At 42.8% G+C, this 21,432-nt stretch overlaps 1 protein-coding gene across 1 annotated transcript in view; it reads right to left on the reverse strand.

Moving 5' to 3' along the window:
• The window catches only part of CCDC162P, a 104,296-nt gene extending 83,582 nt beyond the window's left edge, over nucleotides 1-20,714 (reverse strand). Inside the window, exons 1-4 of the mRNA XM_006839991.1 lie at nucleotides 20,603-20,714; nucleotides 18,623-18,788; nucleotides 7,520-7,658; nucleotides 3,382-3,535 (exon numbers count right to left, since the gene is read on the reverse strand). Coding sequence (XP_006840054.1) covers nucleotides 3,382-3,535; nucleotides 7,520-7,658; nucleotides 18,623-18,788; nucleotides 20,603-20,626 — 483 coding nt within the window. The 5' untranslated portion in view covers nucleotides 20,627-20,714. The remainder of the gene's footprint in view (nucleotides 1-3,381; nucleotides 3,536-7,519; nucleotides 7,659-18,622; nucleotides 18,789-20,602) is intronic.
• Between the last annotated feature and the right edge of the window lie 718 nt (nucleotides 20,715-21,432).

A 21,432-nucleotide genomic window follows, 5' to 3' on the forward strand; every position in this document is an offset into this window, starting at 1 on the left:
CGAAAAAGTGGAAGACCACCTATGAGATGGATTGGCACAGTGATTACAGCAATGCACTCAAGTGTAACAGCAATTATGAAGATGGCACAGGACTAGGCAGTGTTTTGTTCTGTTGTACACAGGGTCGCTGTGAGTTGGAGACAACTCGAAGGCACTAAACAACAACACCAATGCTGTACTGTATCAATAAGTAATGATGTGCATCTGTATATGAACAGGATGTCTGCAAGTGTACCTATAACACTCTTGGAGGGTTTATTATGTTGAAACACTGAGGATGCAGAGGAAAGAGTGATAATCCTATTTCTTAATAAACAGTTTCCTCCAGAAGGTGGCTTGACACAGAGGGTACTTAAGAATTCAGTGTATGGAGTCAACATCAGTGTTGTTAAGTTACAGAACAGAATGGCACCAATGGGACATACTTATAATAAACAAAAATAAATTTACTCAAATGATCTTAATATTATGATCCCTATATTATGACTGTGACCCAGTTCTAGATATCACAAGATCAATTCCACAATATATAAGTTGGCTTCAAAAAGTTTGTGGGAAAGTGGTATTGAAAGCTAACAGTTTTTTTCCATGAGCTTTTTGAGACCTCCTCTTATTACCTGTCAGCCTCTGTCTTCTCCACATGGTCACAACGTCTTTTTCAACGGTCACAACATCTATTACTCCTTGTGGATGTACATAGTGGGCCTCTACATTCCATCCTGTTTTATACTTCCAGAGCTGGTACTGACTTCAGACAATTCATTGAATGGAAGTTGCCTGAAGTCACTTCAAGTAGCAGGAAGTCAGGACATCTGCATCTACCTAATCCCAGGCAATGCCTAGGGCAGTAGGAGTAGGCCCAACGGCCAAGATAGCAACCCTTTCTTCTGGTTCTAAATAAGGGTGAAGGTTTGGGCCAGGAGTCACTGTTTTGCAGCTAAAATAGGTGAAAGAGTGGAATCTGTTAATGCTGATGTCACTTAGGCTAAGTTTTATAACATTAAAACATCAAGTCAAAGGTTTTGGAGACCTGGACTTAGGAGGTGGTTTTAAAGATATGTCCACAAATTCTTTTTATACTCTTCTCATTAAGATATGGAGCTTAATTCCCCTCCACTTGAGTGTTTATGGGACTTATTAACGTGCTTCTAATGACGGAGTCCTGGTGTGTGGTGCTGTGGGTTAATGCATCAGACTGCAAAGCCATTTGAACTGCAAGGTTGGCGGTTCATGCTCACCAGCTGCTCCTTGGAAACCCTATACAGGGTTGCTATGGGTCGGAACCAACTCGATGGCACTTAACAACAACAACAATGACTAGTATCCTGGTGTGGCGCTGTGGGTTAATGCGCCAGAGTGCAATACCGTTTGAACTGCAAGGTCGGCAGTTCAAGCTCACCAGGTGCTCCTCAGAAACCCTATACAGGGTCGCTATGGGTCAGAACCGACTCGACAGCACTTCACAACAACAACAATGAATAGTATATGGCATAAGTGATGGGGTCTTGTTGATGAGATTAGGTAATAAAAAGACTGTGGCTTCTGTCTTAGTTTCTCTCCATTCACTCAGATTGCTCGCTCTTGAAGAAGCTGTCTGCCATGTTGTGAGGCAGTTCATGTGAATGAACTTGGAAGTGGGTCTTTTGAGGTCTAGTACCTTGTGAGGGTGCTTGGAGGCAGACTCTTCTCTGGTTGAACCTTGAAATGACTACAGCCCTGGTGGGCACCTTGATTGAAGCCTCATGAGAGACATGCATCAGAATTACCTAGTATCGATTACTCAATAAGCAAGGTAAGCACGGCCTTACTTGTGTTTATTAATCTGTAGTAAACGATTTCACATGTTTTCACATCAAAGTTTCTGCTTCTAGATGCACCTGCCTCTCCCAACCCCACTGCACCTTCCTACAGAATCAAAGCCTCTTTCCAAATTTACAATGCCTGACAGGCACGGAATACCCAGTAAACAAGGTACGCATGGGCTTGTGAGGTGGTTTTAAAGATATACCCACAAATTATTTTATACTCTTCTCATCAAGATATGGAGCTTAATTCCCCTCCACTTGAGTGTGTGGAGGACTTATTAACATGCTTCTAATGAATAGTCTAGGGCATAAGTGATGGGGTATTGCTTCTAAGATCAGTTGCTAACCTGTAGCTAACAGTTTAACATAGGTTTCACTACGAGGTAAAGCTATTGATTACTTGTGAAACTGTTTGCTACAGATTAGTAAGTAAACACAAATAAGTCCATGCTTTCCGTGTTTACTAGGAAATCACCCCTGACCAGCCAGATGAACTGTTCTGATTCTCAGAAACAGCACAAGTCTGTGAATGCTTACTGCTTTAATCTGCTAGCCTTTGGGGTAATTTGTTACCCAGCAATAGGTAACAAATACAGCTTGTGATCAAGCGCTGCCATGGTTCTCTAGTGATAGGATCTCTGGTCTTCCTGAACCTTCAAAATTTTAGCTGTAGAAGTGGTGTCATATTGTTTCTGTCCAGGAACAACAAAATTTGCCAAGAACACTTGAGATATACAGGTTGTAACCAGGGCTATTCAAATCAATTACTGACCCAACTGAAGTGTTGTAATTGCTGTCATTATTACTTATTGCATGAAAAAGAACACGTGCTGGCTTTGCCATCAGCTGTGAGGAGACAGTCCATTGCCCTGTGAGCTTTTTGAGCAGTTCAGAGACATGGACCCTGACTGGTCTAACAACTGGCCCCGGGGCCCAGGCTTCTCCCTTAAGTGGACGGAGTCATTGAAGTACTGTGAGCCTCTGCAAAATTTAAGCCAAATAGAAACTGAGTGACAAAATCTTCTACACTCCACACATCTTCTGTTGTTATTAAGTTGTTAAATGCTGTTGAGTCAGTGCTGACTCACAGCGACCCTGTGTAGGGTTTACAAGAAGTGGCTTGTGAGCTTGAGCCGGTGACCTTGCAATTCAGTGCATTAACCTACAGCACCACACCAGAACTCCTTTTTGTTGTTATTAAGTGGCATCAAGTTGGTTCTGACCCATAATGATCCTGTATAGGGTTTCCAAGGAGCAGCTGGTGAGCTTGAACCGCCGACCTTGCAGTTCAAATGGCTTTGCAGTCTGGTGCATTAACCTGGAGCGCCACACTAGTATTCCAGAACTCCATTTGTTGTTGTTATGTGCCGTGGAGTTGGTTCCAACTCATAGCAACCCTGTATAGGGTTTCCGAGACTGTAAATCTTAACGGGAGCAGAAAGCCTCATTGTTCTCCCGCGGAACAGCTGGTAGTTTTGAACTGCTGACCCTGAGGTTAGCAGCCGGATTCATAACCATTACACTACCAGAGCGCCTTAGAACTCCTTTTGGAGGGGTAAAATACCTCTGAGCACACCTGGAGGCTCTGTGGATCCAATGGCAGAGGCAGGCCAAGCTGTGAAGCAAATATGCTCTTCACCAGAGCATTGCTCATTGGTGGCAACCCATGGTACATGCCATCTGTGACAGACTGGTAGGCAGAAACATTTCCAGCTGCCAAAAATGTTGTTCTGGAAAAACACAGGGGGGAAATTCATTAGAAGCAATGATTTACATTTCTAAAGTTCAAAACTTTCTTCAAAGAACTGTGGCAAGATAGCTTTTGAGATATTAATGGAGGTTTCTTCTTCAGCCACCTTTCTTTACTCACTGATCTTCACTCCCCTACTTCAGTACTCAATCAGAAGGTAAACTGTTGACTAGCTGCTTGTCACTGAGCTGATTCTGACCTGTGTGTCAGACCTGTGCTCTACAGAGTTCTCAGTGTGACTGATTTTTCTGAAGTAGATTGCCACACTTTTCTTCTAAGGTGTTTTTGAGTGGATTTAAACCTCTATAACTTTCTGTTCAGGAGCATTAACCAGGCTGCTCTATAGGAAAAAGATGAGGCTTTCTGCTCCCTTAAAAATTTACAGCCTCACAGAGACCATGACATGGAGAGATGGACCAGCTGGGGACTTTAGACCCAGAGAGGGAGAGGGGCTGTGTGCTGATGACGGGGGGGCAGGCTTGCAGGGTATACCCTTTGGTTGGTTGATGATGCATGGAGGGGATTGTAACCATGGCAATGAAACGATATGTGATAGGATGAATGTAAAACTAATGTTCTCCCATGTAAACTATCACATAATTCACAATAAAACATTTAAAAAATTTACAGCCTCAGAAACCCTATACAGAGTCACTGTGAGTCGGAACCACACAACCACAGACTAACAAAGTCCAATAGAACTCTCTGCAATGATGGAAATGTTCTACATGTGCACTCCCCCCAAATTTTAATTCCTATTCATTTAAATGGAACAGTCACATGCCTATTCCATTATGTAATACAGCTATAGCTCTAGGTCAAAGACCTAAATCGTTGAACTACTTTAAGACCAATAACTGAGATGATAAGTTTTTGGTATGTAAAACTGAATGATAAATTAAGTAATACAAGTCTGGGGTTTGAGAGAGAAAGGTTTTTGTTTTGGAATAAAACTGGGCTTTACATATCAAGGACAAAAAACCTTGACAACTATTCCTGTTGTGTGGTGTTGTCAGGTTAGTTCTGACTCATAGCGACTCTACGTACAACAAACGAAACACTGGCCGGTCCTGCACTAGCCTCACAATTGTTATATTGAGTGCATTGTTGCTGCCACTGACATTTATATAGTAAGTCACTGCGAAGGAAGTATGCATAGTAAATTTGGGTGATAGTCTTTTCCAAAAGGAAATAAGAGTTTAGCAAGCCAGGACAAACTTTCTAGATCTATTGGATTCCTAAGAAAAGATGATGCTGACACAGGATAGATTGGAGCAGGAGGGAGCGGAGTGGCATCCGAGAGCAGAAGGGCCCTTTTGCCTGGATTCGCCATGGTGCAGACTCCAAAAGAGAAAGGAAGAAGTGGTGTCTAAGGGAACTGTCAGCAATGGCAGAGGGGGTCTGACCACCGACAGAAATGAGGTGACCTTCCAGAAACTCCCTAAATGCAGAGGAGAGGACAGGTCCCAAGACCCTGCACCAGGAGGGGCCAACCATGAAAGTCTGGGGTTGGACCACTTAACCCAAAGCAGAAATGGGTGAGATGGCTACTCTTCTGTCCTTCCTACCCAGCTCAGAACTTAGATCACCTCTGAGAACAGGAAAGATGAGGAGGAGGAGGGGAAGATGCTTCAATTCACTGATTTCTGTACCTGTGGAGCTTTGGGACAAGTGCATCTTTTCATCAGACCTCTGGAAATTCCAAAAATGCCTAGCCAGCACCAGTGACAACACTCAGACCCTCAGTAGGCAAACCCTTGACTATGCCTTCTGTTTGGGTGGGTCTAACCCCCACAGCTCACCAGCAGCATTCCAAACACAAGAAAACCCAGAGAAATGAAAAGTTAACTTGTTCCTGCCCTGGATATACCTACCAGTCCCCAGCCCCTAACAAGGTTCGGTTTCCCCAGCAGGCTGCTAAGATACCTGAGCAGAAACATCCAACTGTCCAAACTATTCTCCCATACGCTACCCTACCCGCCTTACTGCCAATAAGCATTGAGGGACTCCTAGACCACCAATCATCTTGTGAGAGAGAGAGCTGGTGGAAGTCACAGAGAGCAGGAAGTTCAGAAGGCACATGCTAGAGTTTTTCCAGGAGGCATGAATATTTTAAAACCCTGGTAAGTAGTCCTGAAAGGTGCTCTGGTAGCGTAGTGGTTCCAAGTCGGGCTGCTAACCTCAAGGTCAACAGTTAGAAACTACCAGTTGTTCCAAGGAAGAAAGATGAGATTTTCTGCTCCAGTAAAGATTTACAGCCTTGGGAAACCCTATGCAGAGTCACTAAGAGTCAGAACAGACATATAACCAACCAACCAAGTAGCCCTGAGGAGACCAGACAAGAGTTGAGGCTCTTGGTTTCTCAGACACCTGAAACCCAGGGCAGTGTCAGTAGCTAATCACAACTCCCTGTTATCTGTGTGGTTCCCAGAAATCCCTAGGTAACACTGAAACACACTTCAACATCTACTGTTCTGTTGTTGTGAGGTTCTGTAGAGTCAGTTCCAACTCACAGCGACAGTATGTATGCTCAACAGAATGAAACGCTGTCTGGTTCTGTGTCATCCTCATCATTGCTGCCATGTTTGAGACCAGAGTTGCTGCTACTGTGGCAATCCATCAAGTTGGACTCTTCCTTTAATCTTTACCAAGCAGGATGTCCTTCTCTAGGAACTGGTCCCTCCTGACAACATGTCCAAAGAATGAGGAACTAAGTCTTACCATCCTTGCTTCTAAGGAGCATCCTAGCTTTAATTTTTCCAAGGTAGATTTGTTTGTTCTTCAGGCCGTCCATGATACTTTACTATTCTTCAGCAACACCATTACTTAAATGCATCAGTTCTTCTACGGCCTTCATTATTCACTGCCCAACTTCCAAATTCATTTGAGGTGAATGAAAATACCATGGTGTGGGTCAGGTGCATCTTAGTCCTCAAATGGACACCTTTGCTCTTGAACACTTAAAAGAGATCTTTTGCAGTACATCTACCTCATTGGATATCTTGACTGCTGCTTCCTTGAGCGTTGATTATGGATCCATGCAAAATGAAGTCTTTGACTGTTTCAATCTTTTCTCTGTTTATCATGATGTTACGTATTAGTCAGTCCAGTTGTCAGGAGTTTTGTTTTCTTTCCAATGAACTGGAATCCATCCTGAAGGCTGTAGTCTTTGATCTTCATGGGTAAGTATTTCAAGCCCTCTTTGCTAATGAAGTACAAACCTAATTTTCTCGGTGGACACCCAAGCTAACAGTCCGTGGGGAAGCAGTTAGAAGCCACGGGGAAAACACCCTCCTCGGAGGGTCTTCTGCATTGACTAAACACTTACGTGGGAATTTATCAAAGGCCGTTACTTAATTTTAGTAATTTAAGCAGAGACCTTCAGGTTTGTTCCTTTTCCTCTTCCCATACAATACCTACTTAATACTAAAAGCATTTTGAATCATAACCTAAATGAATTATCTCATCAGAGTCATAATTAAACAAAAAGAACATTCCCCCCCCCAATTGCACAATGCTTAATCAAACAGCCCAGAAATAAATATATTTATTTATAAACTGAATTAAGGTAGTCATGTCCATTGGCTTCGAACACGACCTGAAAAACCTGTCCTTGTGAATGGGAAAGAAAAGTTGATAAAAAGAAACCAAACTCTTAGGAATAATAATCCTCAGAAGTATAAAAAAATGTTAGTTCCAAAAAGATAGCCTGAACACCAAAAGCAGCCATCAATCTGCAATGAACTACGGCTTTTAACTCACAGTAATAAAATCAAGAATAGTGTTATGCAACAGGAAATCTTCCGCACAGACACTTTGTAGCAGGACAGCCTTGATTCCTGTTGTTTGGGATCAGGTGGTGCCCCTGACTATTTTTAGCTCATTATTTAATCTTGCCAAGACTGCCTGCCTGCGTGGTCACTCAGCAAACACCTCCCAGCAGAATCAGTGCCCTGGGCCATACCGGATGAGATGCCTTACTGCAGCATCAAACTGCAGAAACATAACCTCCTTCCGGAGGAGGAGCGCCTGGGCCACCTGGTTGGGGTCTTGGGGGCTCTGAAGGTTGTCAATCATTTTCTGCAACTCTTGGAGTCCAGCTCCTAAAAAACAGACATTTTACTCTGACAGTGTGAACCCAGCGAAGAATCATCAATTCACCCCGAAGAACCAACGTTTCACCTAAATCCCTCTGTTTGTGCTGTGTGTGCTAATTATATATTTTGCAAGACAAGCTCTAGAACCCAAGGTACCATTTATCTTTCCTTCCTTCTTTTGTCCCTGTGGAAGATAAAACCTTGCTTTGCTTTTCATCACCATAAGAAGATGCTCTTGAAAGTTTTAAGATTTCTATAGGATAAGCATTGGACTGTAAACCGCAAAGTCAGCAGTTCAAACCCACCAGCTGCTCCTGGGAAACCCTAATAGGGTGGCTATGAGTCGGAACCAACTTGATGCCACTTAACAAGTGTCTAAATAGAAAATCGGTCCATGTACTAGGCATTGAAATGATTATAGATTATAAACCACATACATTTCTCACCATCATGCTTTCCAAATCCACCCTCCCTGTCATTGGCTTGTGAGGTAAAGACTGCAGACTATCCAAAGCATGCAAACACACACACACACACACACACACACACACACGTCCATGTACATGCACACAAGGAACCCTGGTGGCACTCTAGAATAAGCACTGAACTGTTGGCAGTTCAAACCCACCAGCTGATCCAAGGGAGAAAGATGAGGCTTTCTGCTCCTGTAAAGATTTACAGCCTCTGAAACCCTATGCAGTGTTACTCTGAGTAGGAATCGACTCTGTGGTAATGAGTTTGGTTTTGTTGCTCAAGATACAGACACATACTTGTCCTTCTAGGAGTTTCTAGTCATTTTAGGAGTGGATGTGGGAGATCTCTGATTGGCTTATTTCTAAGAATGTAAGATGAGGTTGGGTATAAATAGGTTTACATATGTTTTTAATGGAAATTTAAGTTAGGGGTTTGGGGGCACACTCAGTGTTCAGTTGAGGAACCTGATCTGGATGGCACCATTATTGGCACAGGGCAGAAGCTGGTGAGGCACAGGGAGCAAGCACTCTAGTGGCCTGGGGTGGTGATGGGGTGGGAGGGTGAGTAAGCCTGCATTTGCAGGGCTACCAGATTGCTATGAGGTCTGAACTGTGCATCAGCTCCCTGTGAGGGTGGAGAGGGTTTGCTCCCCACAGAGGACATCCCTATGGAGGGAAGACAAGGATTATGGAAATTGATAGGCAAGCTGGGAGATCCATGGGCTTTTGCCAAAAGTGACCCAGTCTTTGGCCTCCTCAGCAAGGAAAGTGTGTGGAGTGGGGAAGCTGTCCATGAACCTCAGTCCAGGGTGGATAATGGTTGTTAGCACTTTGGCTTTAGGATAAAATAAGCAGTCCAGAGGCAACCCAGTGGCACACAGGGTTAAGCATCAAGCTGTTAACCAAAAGGTCAGCAGTTTGAACCCACTACCTGCTCCTCAGGGGATAGGTGAGAGGCTGCTTCCACAGAGATTTACAACCTTGAAAACCCATGGAGCAGTTCTCTGTTCTTTGAGGTCACTCTGAGTCCGAAGTGACTGGACCACAGTGGATTTTTTTAAAGTAGTTCTAGCTCACATTTATAAATAATAAAATAATGAAACTTTGTTATTTCTTTTTCTCCAGCCTCAAAATAATTGGGTCTAATCATCAAATTTTTATGACTCCTCTGAATTGATGGTCAGCCCTTTTGTTAGACTGAAAAGAAACTTCTACCAGAAGAGAAGTCACATTAAGGAGAATTGTACAAGAATTTTTATACAATGTTTGTGGGGTCAGCAATGGGCCTCATTTGTTTAATGCCTAGTGGGTCTGATCTCAAGGCAACACACTCTGTCAAGCCAAGAAGCACTGAAGGAAATGTTTATAATGCTCTGCAATATTCATGAAAAAGGAAAATGTGAATTGCACAAACCCTATGATTAAAACTATATAAAAAAAAAAATGGATTTGGACAAGGCCTGGAACGAAGGAAAGGCTAATGAAAAGAGTTCATTTGTTAGACTAGTTGGATTATGTTGTTGTTGTTATGTGCCTTGGAGTTGGTCCCGACTCATAGCAACCCTGTACAGGGTTTCCGAGGCTGTAAATCTTTACAGGAGCAGAAAGCCTCATCTTTCTCCCGCGGAGCAGCTGGTAGTTTCAAACTGCTGACCTTGTGGCCCACAGCCCAATTCATAACAACTACGCTACCAGAGCTCCTTAGTTGGATTATAGGTGACTTTTTTTTTTAAAGTTTTTATTGTGAATTCAATGAAAGTTTACAGGGCAGATCATCAGTTTACATTCAACAAATCATATACTTTGTTTCATTACTATGGTCATAATTCCCTCCATGTACCAGCTGTTCCGTGGCAGAAAGATGAGGCTTTCTGCTCCCGTAAAGATTTACAGCCTTGGAAACCCTGTACAGGGTGGCTGTGAGTTGGAACCGACTCCATGGCACATAACCACCACCACTACCATTAGTTAACAGTATTTCTCTCTATTCATTTTAACTCCTTTTTTTTTTTTTTTAAACATTCAGGCATATATAATAATTTACACTACCAAAGGGCACATTCTGCAAGTCTGCCTCCTGGCCGCCAACTCTCAGTCCATCTCGTTTCATGAATCTAGAGTCCTCAGCTCTAGATTCCCTCTCTCCATGTCCCCATCTCTGGCTGTCGCTGCTTCTCTGGGTAAGTCTCACATTCCACTTGTGTTCTTCTCTCTTGATGATCTTAGGGTCTTTTGTTTCTGGACTGTAAGATTAACTACTCCACCATTTTTGTTATAAAACTTCTACCTTTACAACTGTGACAGTCACGAATCGTCATGATAACAATTACTCACTATTGAATCATAAGAATCTTAGCCCCATCTCTTTTTACCAGACCCATCTAGACAAGATGAAAACCATTCAGTGGGGATCTAGCTGAGTTTTTAACAGAATGCTGTTTGTGCAGTAAGTATAAATTAGGAGAAAAATATACACACTTTTTGCATGATCAAATAATTTCACAGCAAAATAGTTACGTGCTGATGCATGGCTGTTATGGAGTACATTGTGTCTCTTCAAAAGATACATGAAGCCTTAACCTCCTCACCAATAAACTCAGTGTTGTTGTTAAGTGCCATTGAGTCAGTTCTGACTTACAGTGACCCTATACACAACAGAACGAAACACTGCCCAGCCCTGCACCATCCTCACAACTATTGTCACATTGAACCTACAGCTGCTGCCACTGCATCTTTCCATTTCATTGGGGTCTTCTTCTTTTTTGTTGACCTTCCACTTTTTCAACTATGATGTCCTCCTCCAGGGACTGGTCCCTCCTGGTAATATGTTCGAAGTACAAGAGATGAAGTCTCACTATCCTGGCTTCTAAGGAACATTCTGGCTGTATTTCTTCCAAGACAGGTTTGCTTGTTCTTCTGGCAGTCCATGATGCTTTTGATATTCTTCACCAAACCACAATTCAAATGCATTGATTCTTCTCTGGTCTTCCGTATTCATTATCCAACTTCACATGCATATGAGGTGATTGAAAATACCATGGCTTTGGTCAGGTGTACTTTAAACTGATAATCTTTGCTCTTGAGAATATTAGAAAGGCCTCGTGCTATAGATTTGCCTAATGCAATACGTGGTTTGATTTCTTGACTGCTACTTCCATGAGCATTGATTGTGGATCTAAGTAAAATGAAGTTTTGACAACTTCAATCTTTTCTCTATTTATTATGACGTTATTTGTTGGTCCAGTTGTGAGGATTTTTGTTTTCTTTATATTGAAGTGCAATCCATACTGAAGGCTATATGTAGCCTTTGATATTTATCAATAAATAATTTAAGTCTTCATCACTTACAACAATCAAGGTTGTATCAACTGAATATCACAGGCTGTTAATGAGTCTTCCTCCGATCCTGATGCCACATTCTTCTTATTAATCCAACTTCTTGGATTATTCATTCAGTATACAGATTGAATAAATCTGGTGATAGGATATAACACTGGCAAACCATTCAGTAGTCCCTTGTTCTGTTTGATGAACTGCCTCTTGGTATAGATAAGCTACTCATGAACACAGTTAAATGTTCGGGAATACCCATTCTTTGCAACGTTATCCCTAGTTGGTTATGATCCACATAGCTGAATGACTTTGTAAATCAATAAAGCACAAGTAAATAATCTTTCTGGTATTCTCTTGTTTTTAGTCAAGATCCATCTGACATCAGCATCTCTTGTTCCATGTCCTCTTCTGACTCTGGCTTGCATTTCTGGCAGTTCTCTGTCAATGTAGTGTTGCAATCGTTTGTAAATTATCTTCAGCAAAATGACATTGTTCAATGATTTCCACATTCTGTTACGTCACTTCTCTTTATAATGGGCACAAATATGGATTTCTTCCAATTGGTTGGCCAGGTAGCTGTCTTCCAAATTTCTTGGCATAGATGAGTGAGGACTTCCAATGTAAATTAGTCAGGGAACAGGATCTTTGAAGATGCTGTCAGCCAACAGGTGATACTGGAATAGTGTGAGTACTAGTTCAAGATGAATAGTGTCTTTTTTTTAAAAAAAGGAAAAGAGACATAGGCATGGAGAGAAGATGGTCATGTTAAGAAAAAGGCAAGAGATTAGAGTGATATATCTACAAGCCAAGGAATGGCAAAGATTGGCAGGAACCACGAGAAGCTCAGACTTAGGCAAGGAAGACTCTTTCCCTAGAGACTTTAGAGAGTATGATCCTTGGTTTTGGGTTTGTCTCCTCCAGAATGCAACAATGGGCTGAAATATAACAGCAGTTGTGAGGATGGCACAGGACTAGGCAATGTTTCATTCTGGTACGCCTAGGGTCGCATGAGTTGGCAGCAACTCGACGGAACCTAAAAACAACACCACCCTCCAGAACTATGAGACAATAAACGTCTGCTCTTTTAAGCTACCCAGTTTGTGGTACTACCTGTTGTTGCTGTTGTGTGCTGTGGAGTTGATTCTGACTCATAGTGATCCTACAGAGTAGAACTGCCCCATTGTGCTTCTTAGGTTGTAACCTTTATGGGAGGAGATCACCAAGTCTTTTTCCTAGGAGGCACTGGTAGGTTTGAATCTCTGAATTTTCAGTTAGCAGCTGAGCTCTTAACCATTGTGCCAGAAGGGCTCTTCGTAGTACTGTGTAGGAAACTAAAACAGTGATACTATCATTGCGTTATCATAACCCATACAGATGTGAGGGTTGGTGGTCTGTGTGTCAGGGGAGGGAGGGGTGGAGCAAGACTGTTTTTCCTTCATTGTTTACTGATTTTCAAACCCTCATTGTGGTTTTCTATGTGGGGTCATGCTGCTTGGCGGGAAGTGGCAGGCTCAGAAAGGGAAGGCAGCCTGTCTGTGAGGATGGGGTAGATGGGTGCGGGTGGTGGTGAGAGTGGGGTGGAAGTCTGGGCCAGGAAACATCTCCCCAGAAGGGTCTTGTTTGGCAAATGAGAGTGAGAGGAATCACAGTGGCCCTGTCTCAGCCTGGCAAACACTTTGAGAACCAGTACTCTTCATTCCTAGTTTGTCCCAAGAGTCCCTGAAACCCTGAGTTCACTGTATGGTATTTGGGCTTTAATTGGACTCCTGGTCCTTCACAATGAAATCACACTGTAAACTCCCTGCTCGGATAACACCCTCTGCTTCATATTGATACAAAGGGTGTTGCAGACTTTCCTGAAAGAAGAGAATTTGGCAGTGTCCTTAGAGCATGCTATTTCCTGAAGTTCAGTGGAAGACTGAATTCCTGTGTGTCCCTTGAAAAATGACTTTAAAGCTCATACATTCATACAAGTCATTTTATCTAATCCCAAATGACTCCAAAATGGTCTAAAGGAGTGGGATCAATTCTTTTCACCATGGCTCTCCTTGCCTCCTCTGGGAATCAGGTCATGAACTGAGCAGCCTATCTCTCGAACAAATGTTTATTATTTCTGTTTGTTCTTTATTTTCAGCAAAGCTGAATATGTACAATTTTGTAGCACAAATGTGTTCACTCCCAACTTGACAAGATCCTAAGGAACTAAGTTTCTCATTCTCATGGAATGTAGATTTCTGAATTCCAGGGAGAATGAAATGACCCATCCAAACTACTGTCCTGAGAAACTTTGAGTTTCATATTTCGAGAAAACTGATTTCTTAATTAGTAAAGAACAATTTGTCGTGGGTATTGTGCTCTTTCAAAGAATTATCTACATATAGTTTTGATGACAGAAACTCTAAAGGCCAGCCTACACATGTTTTGGGTCAGTCAGTAACTATTTCAATTGTTCTTTAAAAAATGTTTAAAAACAAAAACAAAAACAAAAACAAAACATGTTGCAAGTCTACAAATCATTATGTACTAGTCTAGCCCTGTTTCCATGGCAATAGATAGTTACTAGTGATAAAGTACTCTATAAGAATCTGTGAGAGAATTTTCTTTTTTGGAATATTTTTTACTCTAATCACAAACATTGGCCAGATTTGCAAATTGTATATTAAATTAAATCAATTTCTATCACTGGTGTAATATTATTTTTATTGCAACAGTGCATATCTCTGATTGCAAACCTTGGCAAGTTGTTGTTAAGTGCCCTTGAGTCGGTGCCAACTCATAGCGATCCTGAATAGGGTTTCCGAGGAGCAAGTGGTGAGTTTGAACTGCTAACCTTGCAGTTCAAACTGACCTTATAGTCCAGTGCATTATCCTATAGTGCCATACCAGGACTAATCTCAATAGCTTCCTGTTTAATAAGAATATACAGTTTCTGTTGAGTCATGGTGACCCAGGTGTGTCAGAGCAGAACTGTGCTCTGTAAGAGTCTCAGTGGCTGATTTTAAAAGAATTACAACAGCAGACCTCTGGGTAGACTCAAACTGCCAATCTTTCCATTAGCAGCCAAGCATGTTAACTCTTTACACCACCAGAGACTCCTGGGGACTCTGAGTGCTTACAGGTAACAAGAAACAAATTTCCTTAGTCCTGAAGTAGAAATCCTCAACAATTCGGCTGTACTTCCCACGATTTCTCAGTAGTCCACATAATTGTTCCTGTGGGCTGCACTATTTTGTGTTCTTGGAGTGGCTGTGTGTAGTCCTGCCTGCCACCTTCACCAATGCTCCTCCCCCTTACCCAGGTCACTTTTTTTTTTTTTCTCTAAGTTTTCATTGTGAATTGAGTGATGGTTTACATGGGAGAACATCAGCTTTACATTTATCCTATCATATTTCATTTCATTGCAATGATTACAATCCCCTCCATGCATCATCATTCAACAGCATTTGCTTCCATTCCCTCTGTTTTTTGGTGTGTTTTTTTTTTTTTTGGATGTCTACTGAAGCACTAAGAAATATATAACCATTCAAAGAACCGAAGGGTACACCCTGCAAGCCTGCCCCCCAGCCATCAGCACACAGCCCCTCTCCCTCCCTGAGTTCAGAGTCCCCAGGCGCTCCATCTCGCCACAGCGTCTCTTCCTCCTCTGGTGCCACTGCTTCTCTGAATACAGTCCTGCACTCCACTCTTCTCCCTTGATGGTCCCAGGACCCTCTGTTCCTGGACTGTAAGACCAACCATTCCCCTCCTTTTGTTACAAAATGTCTACCTTTACATTTGCAACACTCACAATCAGTCCTGATAGCAATTATTCACTATTAACCACAAGAGTCTTATCCCCATCTTCTTTCATCAGCCCTGTCCAGACAGATTGGGAACCTCTCAGTGGAGATTCTACTTTCCCCTGCACCCTCTGGAACTAGGCTCCTTCTTGAAAGCTCATAAGCCAGTCACTTCGTGCCTCTGTAGACTCCTCATTTTGGGTAGCCGATGTCTAAAGTTGCCTATCCCGGTCAACCCTGTGTACCGAGGTGGTGGGAATGATCCTCGATGTAAAGATTTGTTCCCTCTTTTGAGCTACTACATCTATAACTATTGGTAAAGCTCATCAAATTGTAGCAGATTACCTTTTTTACCTCTTCTTTTTCCCCTCTAGTTGAGTTCTGATCATCCAGCCATTGAAGCCAGGTCAAATGGATATTATATGCAAATATGGGTGTTCTTGTGCATCTCCCCTCATTTCATATCAACTGGATGCTTCACTCTCTGCTCTAGTCCTCTGTGGCCATGTCCCTGTCTCTGGGCCCAGGAGTCCCCAGGTCTTGCCATACTGCTGGCCAGCCAGGTCTCAATACAGGTTGACAGGAGTCTATTGAATGTGGTCGGACTTAGCTCACAACTTCATTGCTGTTTTTCCCCTACTTTCTCTTATCGGTAGACCAACATGGTCACCAGCAAGACCACATGCCTGCTCATGTATTCCCTTTGAGTCTCAGTCTTGGAAGGGGGTTTGCCCTGAGGGGACCCGACCGCTTTCCTAGATGGCTCCCCATTGAACAACTTGCTTGTTTTTGTAGTAGTCAATTGGACTGCCATTATTGTGTTCGATTTTTCTGCTGGTCTTTCCTTCAAGAAGTATCTTCTGTTCTTCAAGTTGCTCCAGGCTGATTGGCTTGTCCTTTCAAGTGGAAATTTCCCACCTCAGAAGATTCTAGATGGGGATCAGGATTCCACCTATGGTCTTATGTAATGCAAAGTCTCCACAGGGTAACTTGTAGCCCCATTTTAGGTATTCCAATCAGTTATAGGCTGATGGACTTACAAGCTTTCTATTGTGATGTTTCTGGCTATTCCTTTCTCTCCCCTTCAAATGTCTATTTTACAATAGTAAGCAAGGGAAACCAAGATTCAAAAGATAGCAAAGCATCTTAATATTATTTCCCCTCTTTTACCCATTCAAACCATGCCTCAATCCCTGTATCCCAGAGCCCTGTTGTTCCAAGGTTGAGCATACAACACGATTTAACTCTGTCCCACTTAGCCCATGCAAACCTGCCTAAATGTTCTCCCATCCACCTTGTTCCCAGGTCATCTTTGCTGTAAGCTCCTCCCTCGCAACTGCTGTAGGACCGTCTGTGTAGAGCCTTCATTTGGATGCAGAGCTCTGTTTCTATTTCTACCTTTCTTTCATCTCCCCATTATACCTGCCTTTGTGACTCAAGGAGAAATGGCAGTTTTCCTTGCCCACTCTTCCTTTCTCACCTGGAGCCTAGCCTTACTTTCTTCCCCAAACCCAGCCTGAGTAAACCTCATTTAGATGAGTCTCTGGTAGCGTAGTGGTTACGAATCGGGCTGCGAACCTTAAGGTCAGCAGTTCAAAACTACCAGTTGTTCCACAGGTGAAAGATGAGGCTTTCTGCTCCCCTAAAGATTTACAGCCTTGGAAACCCAGCCTCGGAACCGACTCCACGGCACATCACCACCACCACCACCACCAGATAAAGAAAAGGAGTCTTGTGGTGCTCACTATAGGATAAGCACTGGGCTGCAAACTGCAAGGTCAGCAGTTCAGATCTACCAGTTGCTCCACAAGAAAAAGATTTATAACCTCAGAAGCCCTTTCACTGTGAGTTAGAAGGATGCTTTGAAATGTCTCTAATCTTTTAATGCTTATTTTGAAGAATTGCTATTACTTTTGAAAATCATTAAAACAACAATAGCAACAAAAAACAAACTCATTGCTGTAAGGATAGTCCAATTTCTGGCATCCCCATGTATTTCAGAGTCAAACTGCTCTATACGGTTTTCTTGGTGGTGCTGTGGTCCAGGCATTGGGCTACTAACTGCAAGGCTGGTGGTTCAAATGCATCAGCCACTCTGGGAGAAGGATGAGACTGTCTGCTCCCATATAGATTTACAGTCTTGGAAACCCTCTGTAGGGCCACTATGAGTCAGAACCAGCTCAATGGCAGTGGGTTTGGTTTTAGTTATTCTTGATAAAGACATCACTGGGTGGGTTCAAATGATCAACCTTTTGGTTAGTAGTGAAGTGGAAACCATTTATGTCACCCAGGATTCTTGAAACCTCATTGTTGTTGTTGTTGTTCAGTGCCACTAAGTCAGTTCCGACTCATAAAGACCCTGTATAGAGTTTCTAAGAAGCGGCTGCTGGGCTTTGAACTGGTTTGAACAGCTGATCTTGCAGTTAGCAGTTCAGTGCTGATCCTGCACCGCTACACCCAGGACTCCTGAAAGCTCATTGTTGTTAAGTGCCATCGAGTTGGTTCCACTCCATAGCGATCCTGTATAGGGTTTCCAAGGAGCAGCTGGTGAGCTTGAACCGCCAATCTTGCAGTTCAAATGGCTCTGCAATATGTCACATTAACTCACAGAAACACACCAGGACTCCGAAAGCTCATTTGTCTGTACCAATTCTGGCCTTGTTGCTGAGGTGGCATAGCCCCACCCACTTTTCAATCCTGCCTCTTTTCTATGACACAGGCTTCGATTTTTCTCCCAGGTCACCATACATACCCTCCTTTCCTCTCACGGCCCAAAGTCTACAGACCTACAGCCAACTCAGGGGTCCAGCCAGGGGTGAATAGACTCAGATGATATCACCTTTGTTTTAAGACCACCTGCTTTAAATAGGCATATTATCTAATTATTAAAATAAAAAGAGGTTGGTGGTTCAAGTCCATCCAAAGTTACCTCAGAAGAAAAGCCTGTCTGTCAGTGAAAAAAAACCCCATGGAGCACAGTTCTGCTCTAACACATACGGGGTGGCCATGACTTAGAATCCATTGATGGCAACGGTTGTATACATATTTCTAGTTTTTACATAGATTTCTATCAACCGAGTATCTCTAGGAGGTAGGTACTACCACCCCCTTTAATAAATGGTTAAACAGATTAGAAAGTAATGTGCTTAATGTTCCACTAACCAAGCAAAAGCCCCAGCTTCCTGACTCTGGACTTGGTGCACTTTGTGATCTAGCCTGAAAATTCAGAATCGATTAGCTAAATCTGCAGCTTGAAAATCATTTATAATGAGACTTTTCCTTTGCCCCTCTGTCATTCATGAAAAAAAAAAAAAATTCATTCCATTTTCCCATGCATTTAGAATTTCAGAGAATTTCAATCCAAGATAATATCCTAGTCACTTACCAATGCCCTCAGTTCCTCCCCAGTCATCTCTCAAAGGGTAAGGACTGAGAGGAAATTCAAAACACGTCGGACAGTTTCCAAGTTTAGCAAAGCTGCAGAGGTAGGCCACAATATCATGGAGAGGAGCCAGCAGCTGCAGCGTTAGCTTCAAGGCTCTAAAAGCTGCCTGTGGGTCAAATGAATACAAGAAACAGCTTTTAGGAAGATTCTATGAGGTAGATGAAAAGTATGACTATCAGTTAGGGACACTGTCTTTACACAAGAATATCTATGCACATATGTTCACAATGAGAACAGGATGATGTCTGAAAAAGTGCAACAAACCTATTTATGAAACAAGGCTAGGCGTGGATGTCTTTGGACAAGGTAACTTCTGTAGGGGAGTTACAGTAATGTTTCTCTCTAAGGCCACTGGTGGCCATGAACCTATTAAAATGCATTTATGTGGCCACCAATGGTCACACAAGGATCAGGAATAAATTGATAGCAGGGACCCACGTTCAGACAGCATTTTCCAGAGTGAATAGTGAGTTGTAAGCAAAGCATAAGATGCCTTAGAGATGTGTCAACATAGTTTAAATCAGCAATGAAAAACCAAACACTGGATCTTAAATATTAACACTAAAGTGCAAAGTGAAAACTATAGTCTAACTGCAGCAGGTGTATGGTGCAGTGAATTATTTAATGTGGTTCTTCTAGCCATGTTCTTTGTAACTCCCACCAAAGGACTACTTCTTTTTCCTGATGGATCTGGGTAAGAGAAGGCGGGCGAAGATGCTGAAAGGATTATGAGTCACTTGTGAGTGGCAGTTAACAGGGTTAATTGTGATTGTAAAACTTTGAACTCTAACGTGGGGATTGGTCAATTTTGCTTGACCAAATTTGATTGGTGATTCTGCTGAGTATAAAATGAGTCACCTCAGAATCTGGGACTTTTGCTGTGGTGCTGTAGGATCAGTGATGGACTGCAAACCACAAGGTTGGCAGTTCAAACACCAGTGTCTCCTCAGAAACTCCATATAAGTTTTCTGTGAGTTGGAACCAACTTGACAGGACTTAACAACAAAAAATCTCAAAAGCAAGGAAGGGGCTTCACTCCTGTCAAGAAAGAAGAGCCAGGAGAGGATCACATTCTTTAGACTCTGAGGTCTCTGTGCATTGAAGCTCTTTACAGGGACAGAAAGCTGTGATACCAGAGAAACAGTAGAGACACAGTAGAGGGGAAACAGCAGCAGAACCAAGAGCCAGAGCATGAGACAGCGGTGGTGGGCTTCGGGACCCACAGAACAAGTAAAGCTGAGTGCCTTTGGGCAGGGGGAAGGAGGCTCATTTGTGGAGTAGGGTACCCTCCAGGCACTTCACTGGGGAGCTAGGTTTGGTGGCCCACAGAGTTAGAGCTGAGCCCCTTCAGGCTGAGACTTATATTGGAATTCAGTGCCACTTGGGCATATATTGGCAACCCTAAAAGAGCTTTGTAATATTGCCTTAGCTTAGGCCAGGCCAAGGGCCAGAGAGAGGCCTGCCTAAACAAGTGTAGCCTGCACATTTCTGATCCTGAGTTATAACCTGATAACTTTCCCAGAAGAGCCCATAATTGCACACGATCAATAATTTAGGTACATAGAACAGCTCTTCAAAAAACATAGCTGTTACATATGTGATCTGCACTCTGGGTAACTCCAGAACATTAGAGTGAAGTTTTCTCTAGAGGTTTGAGAAGAAATTGAGGCTTAATAAGGGATGCTGTGAGCCCAAATTGATGCTCATTCATGACCAGGAAGAAAAAGGACTCATGAAATAATGAAGCTCGAGAGAAGTTATAACAAAATATTAGTCACTGGGAAAAGATTTTAGTTATCAGATATTTCTGGAAAAAAAAAAAACACGAAATGTTCTCTGGAATTGATATGTTTTGCTGAGAGACATTAAAAACAAAAACAGCCAATTCTCATTCTGACATCCTTTTAAAACAATTCAAACCTTTTCTGGCAGAGTTTTGAACATGACTAGCACTTCAGAAGGATGAGGTATAAACCATAAATTGAGGAAGACTTTTCCATCGGCAGACAGCAGACACCGTGGCCTGGGCTGAAAATTCCTGCAGCATGAAAAGAAACCACCAATGTAACATCGTTTCCCTCCAAACAAGCATCTTGGAGTGTGAACTATCACAACAATTGTTTCTGGCCACAGCGTCCAAGGCTACAGTTGTGGTTAGACACAGGCCCAGTGTCCAGCCCTCCCTTTCTGGCCAAGCCAGGTGGCGAGAGTTACAAATAACTCAACAGGAAGAAGGCAATTGGGCTGATTTTAGCCTTTGTGGCACTGGAGGAGGGACTGGGTATGGAGAAATGGAAAGTGAGGTAAGAAAGGAATTTAGGTAGCCTGTCCCACGCTAGGTGTTTTGCATATGGACATACTTTATCCCACTTCATTCTTAGGACAAGTTTGGCCCCGTGTGCAGACTATTGTGCTTCCCAGGGTTTGCACTGGCTGATTTTTCTGTAGATTGGTAGGCCTTTCCCTCCTACTCTGTTAATCTGGAAACTATTGAAATCTGTTCAGCATCATAGCAGCACACAGCCCCCACTGCCACACAGATGATGACAGCACATGAGGGGAATTGACTAGAAATTGAACCAGGGGCTCTTGCATGGATGGTGAATTCTACCATTGAACCACAACTGTCCTCCAGGATCACCATGCTGTTTGCTGCTGTCCAGTTAACTCTGATCCATTGCGACTTCATGTGTGCAGAGAAGTGGACCACCTTAGGATGTACATATTTTTGTTCCTGTTTCACAGATGAA

This window comes from Chrysochloris asiatica, unplaced genomic scaffold, assembly GCF_000296735.1.
Source record: "Chrysochloris asiatica unplaced genomic scaffold, ChrAsi1.0 scaffold00027, whole genome shotgun sequence".
NCBI lineage: Eukaryota > Metazoa > Chordata > Mammalia > Afrosoricida > Chrysochloridae > Chrysochloris > Chrysochloris asiatica.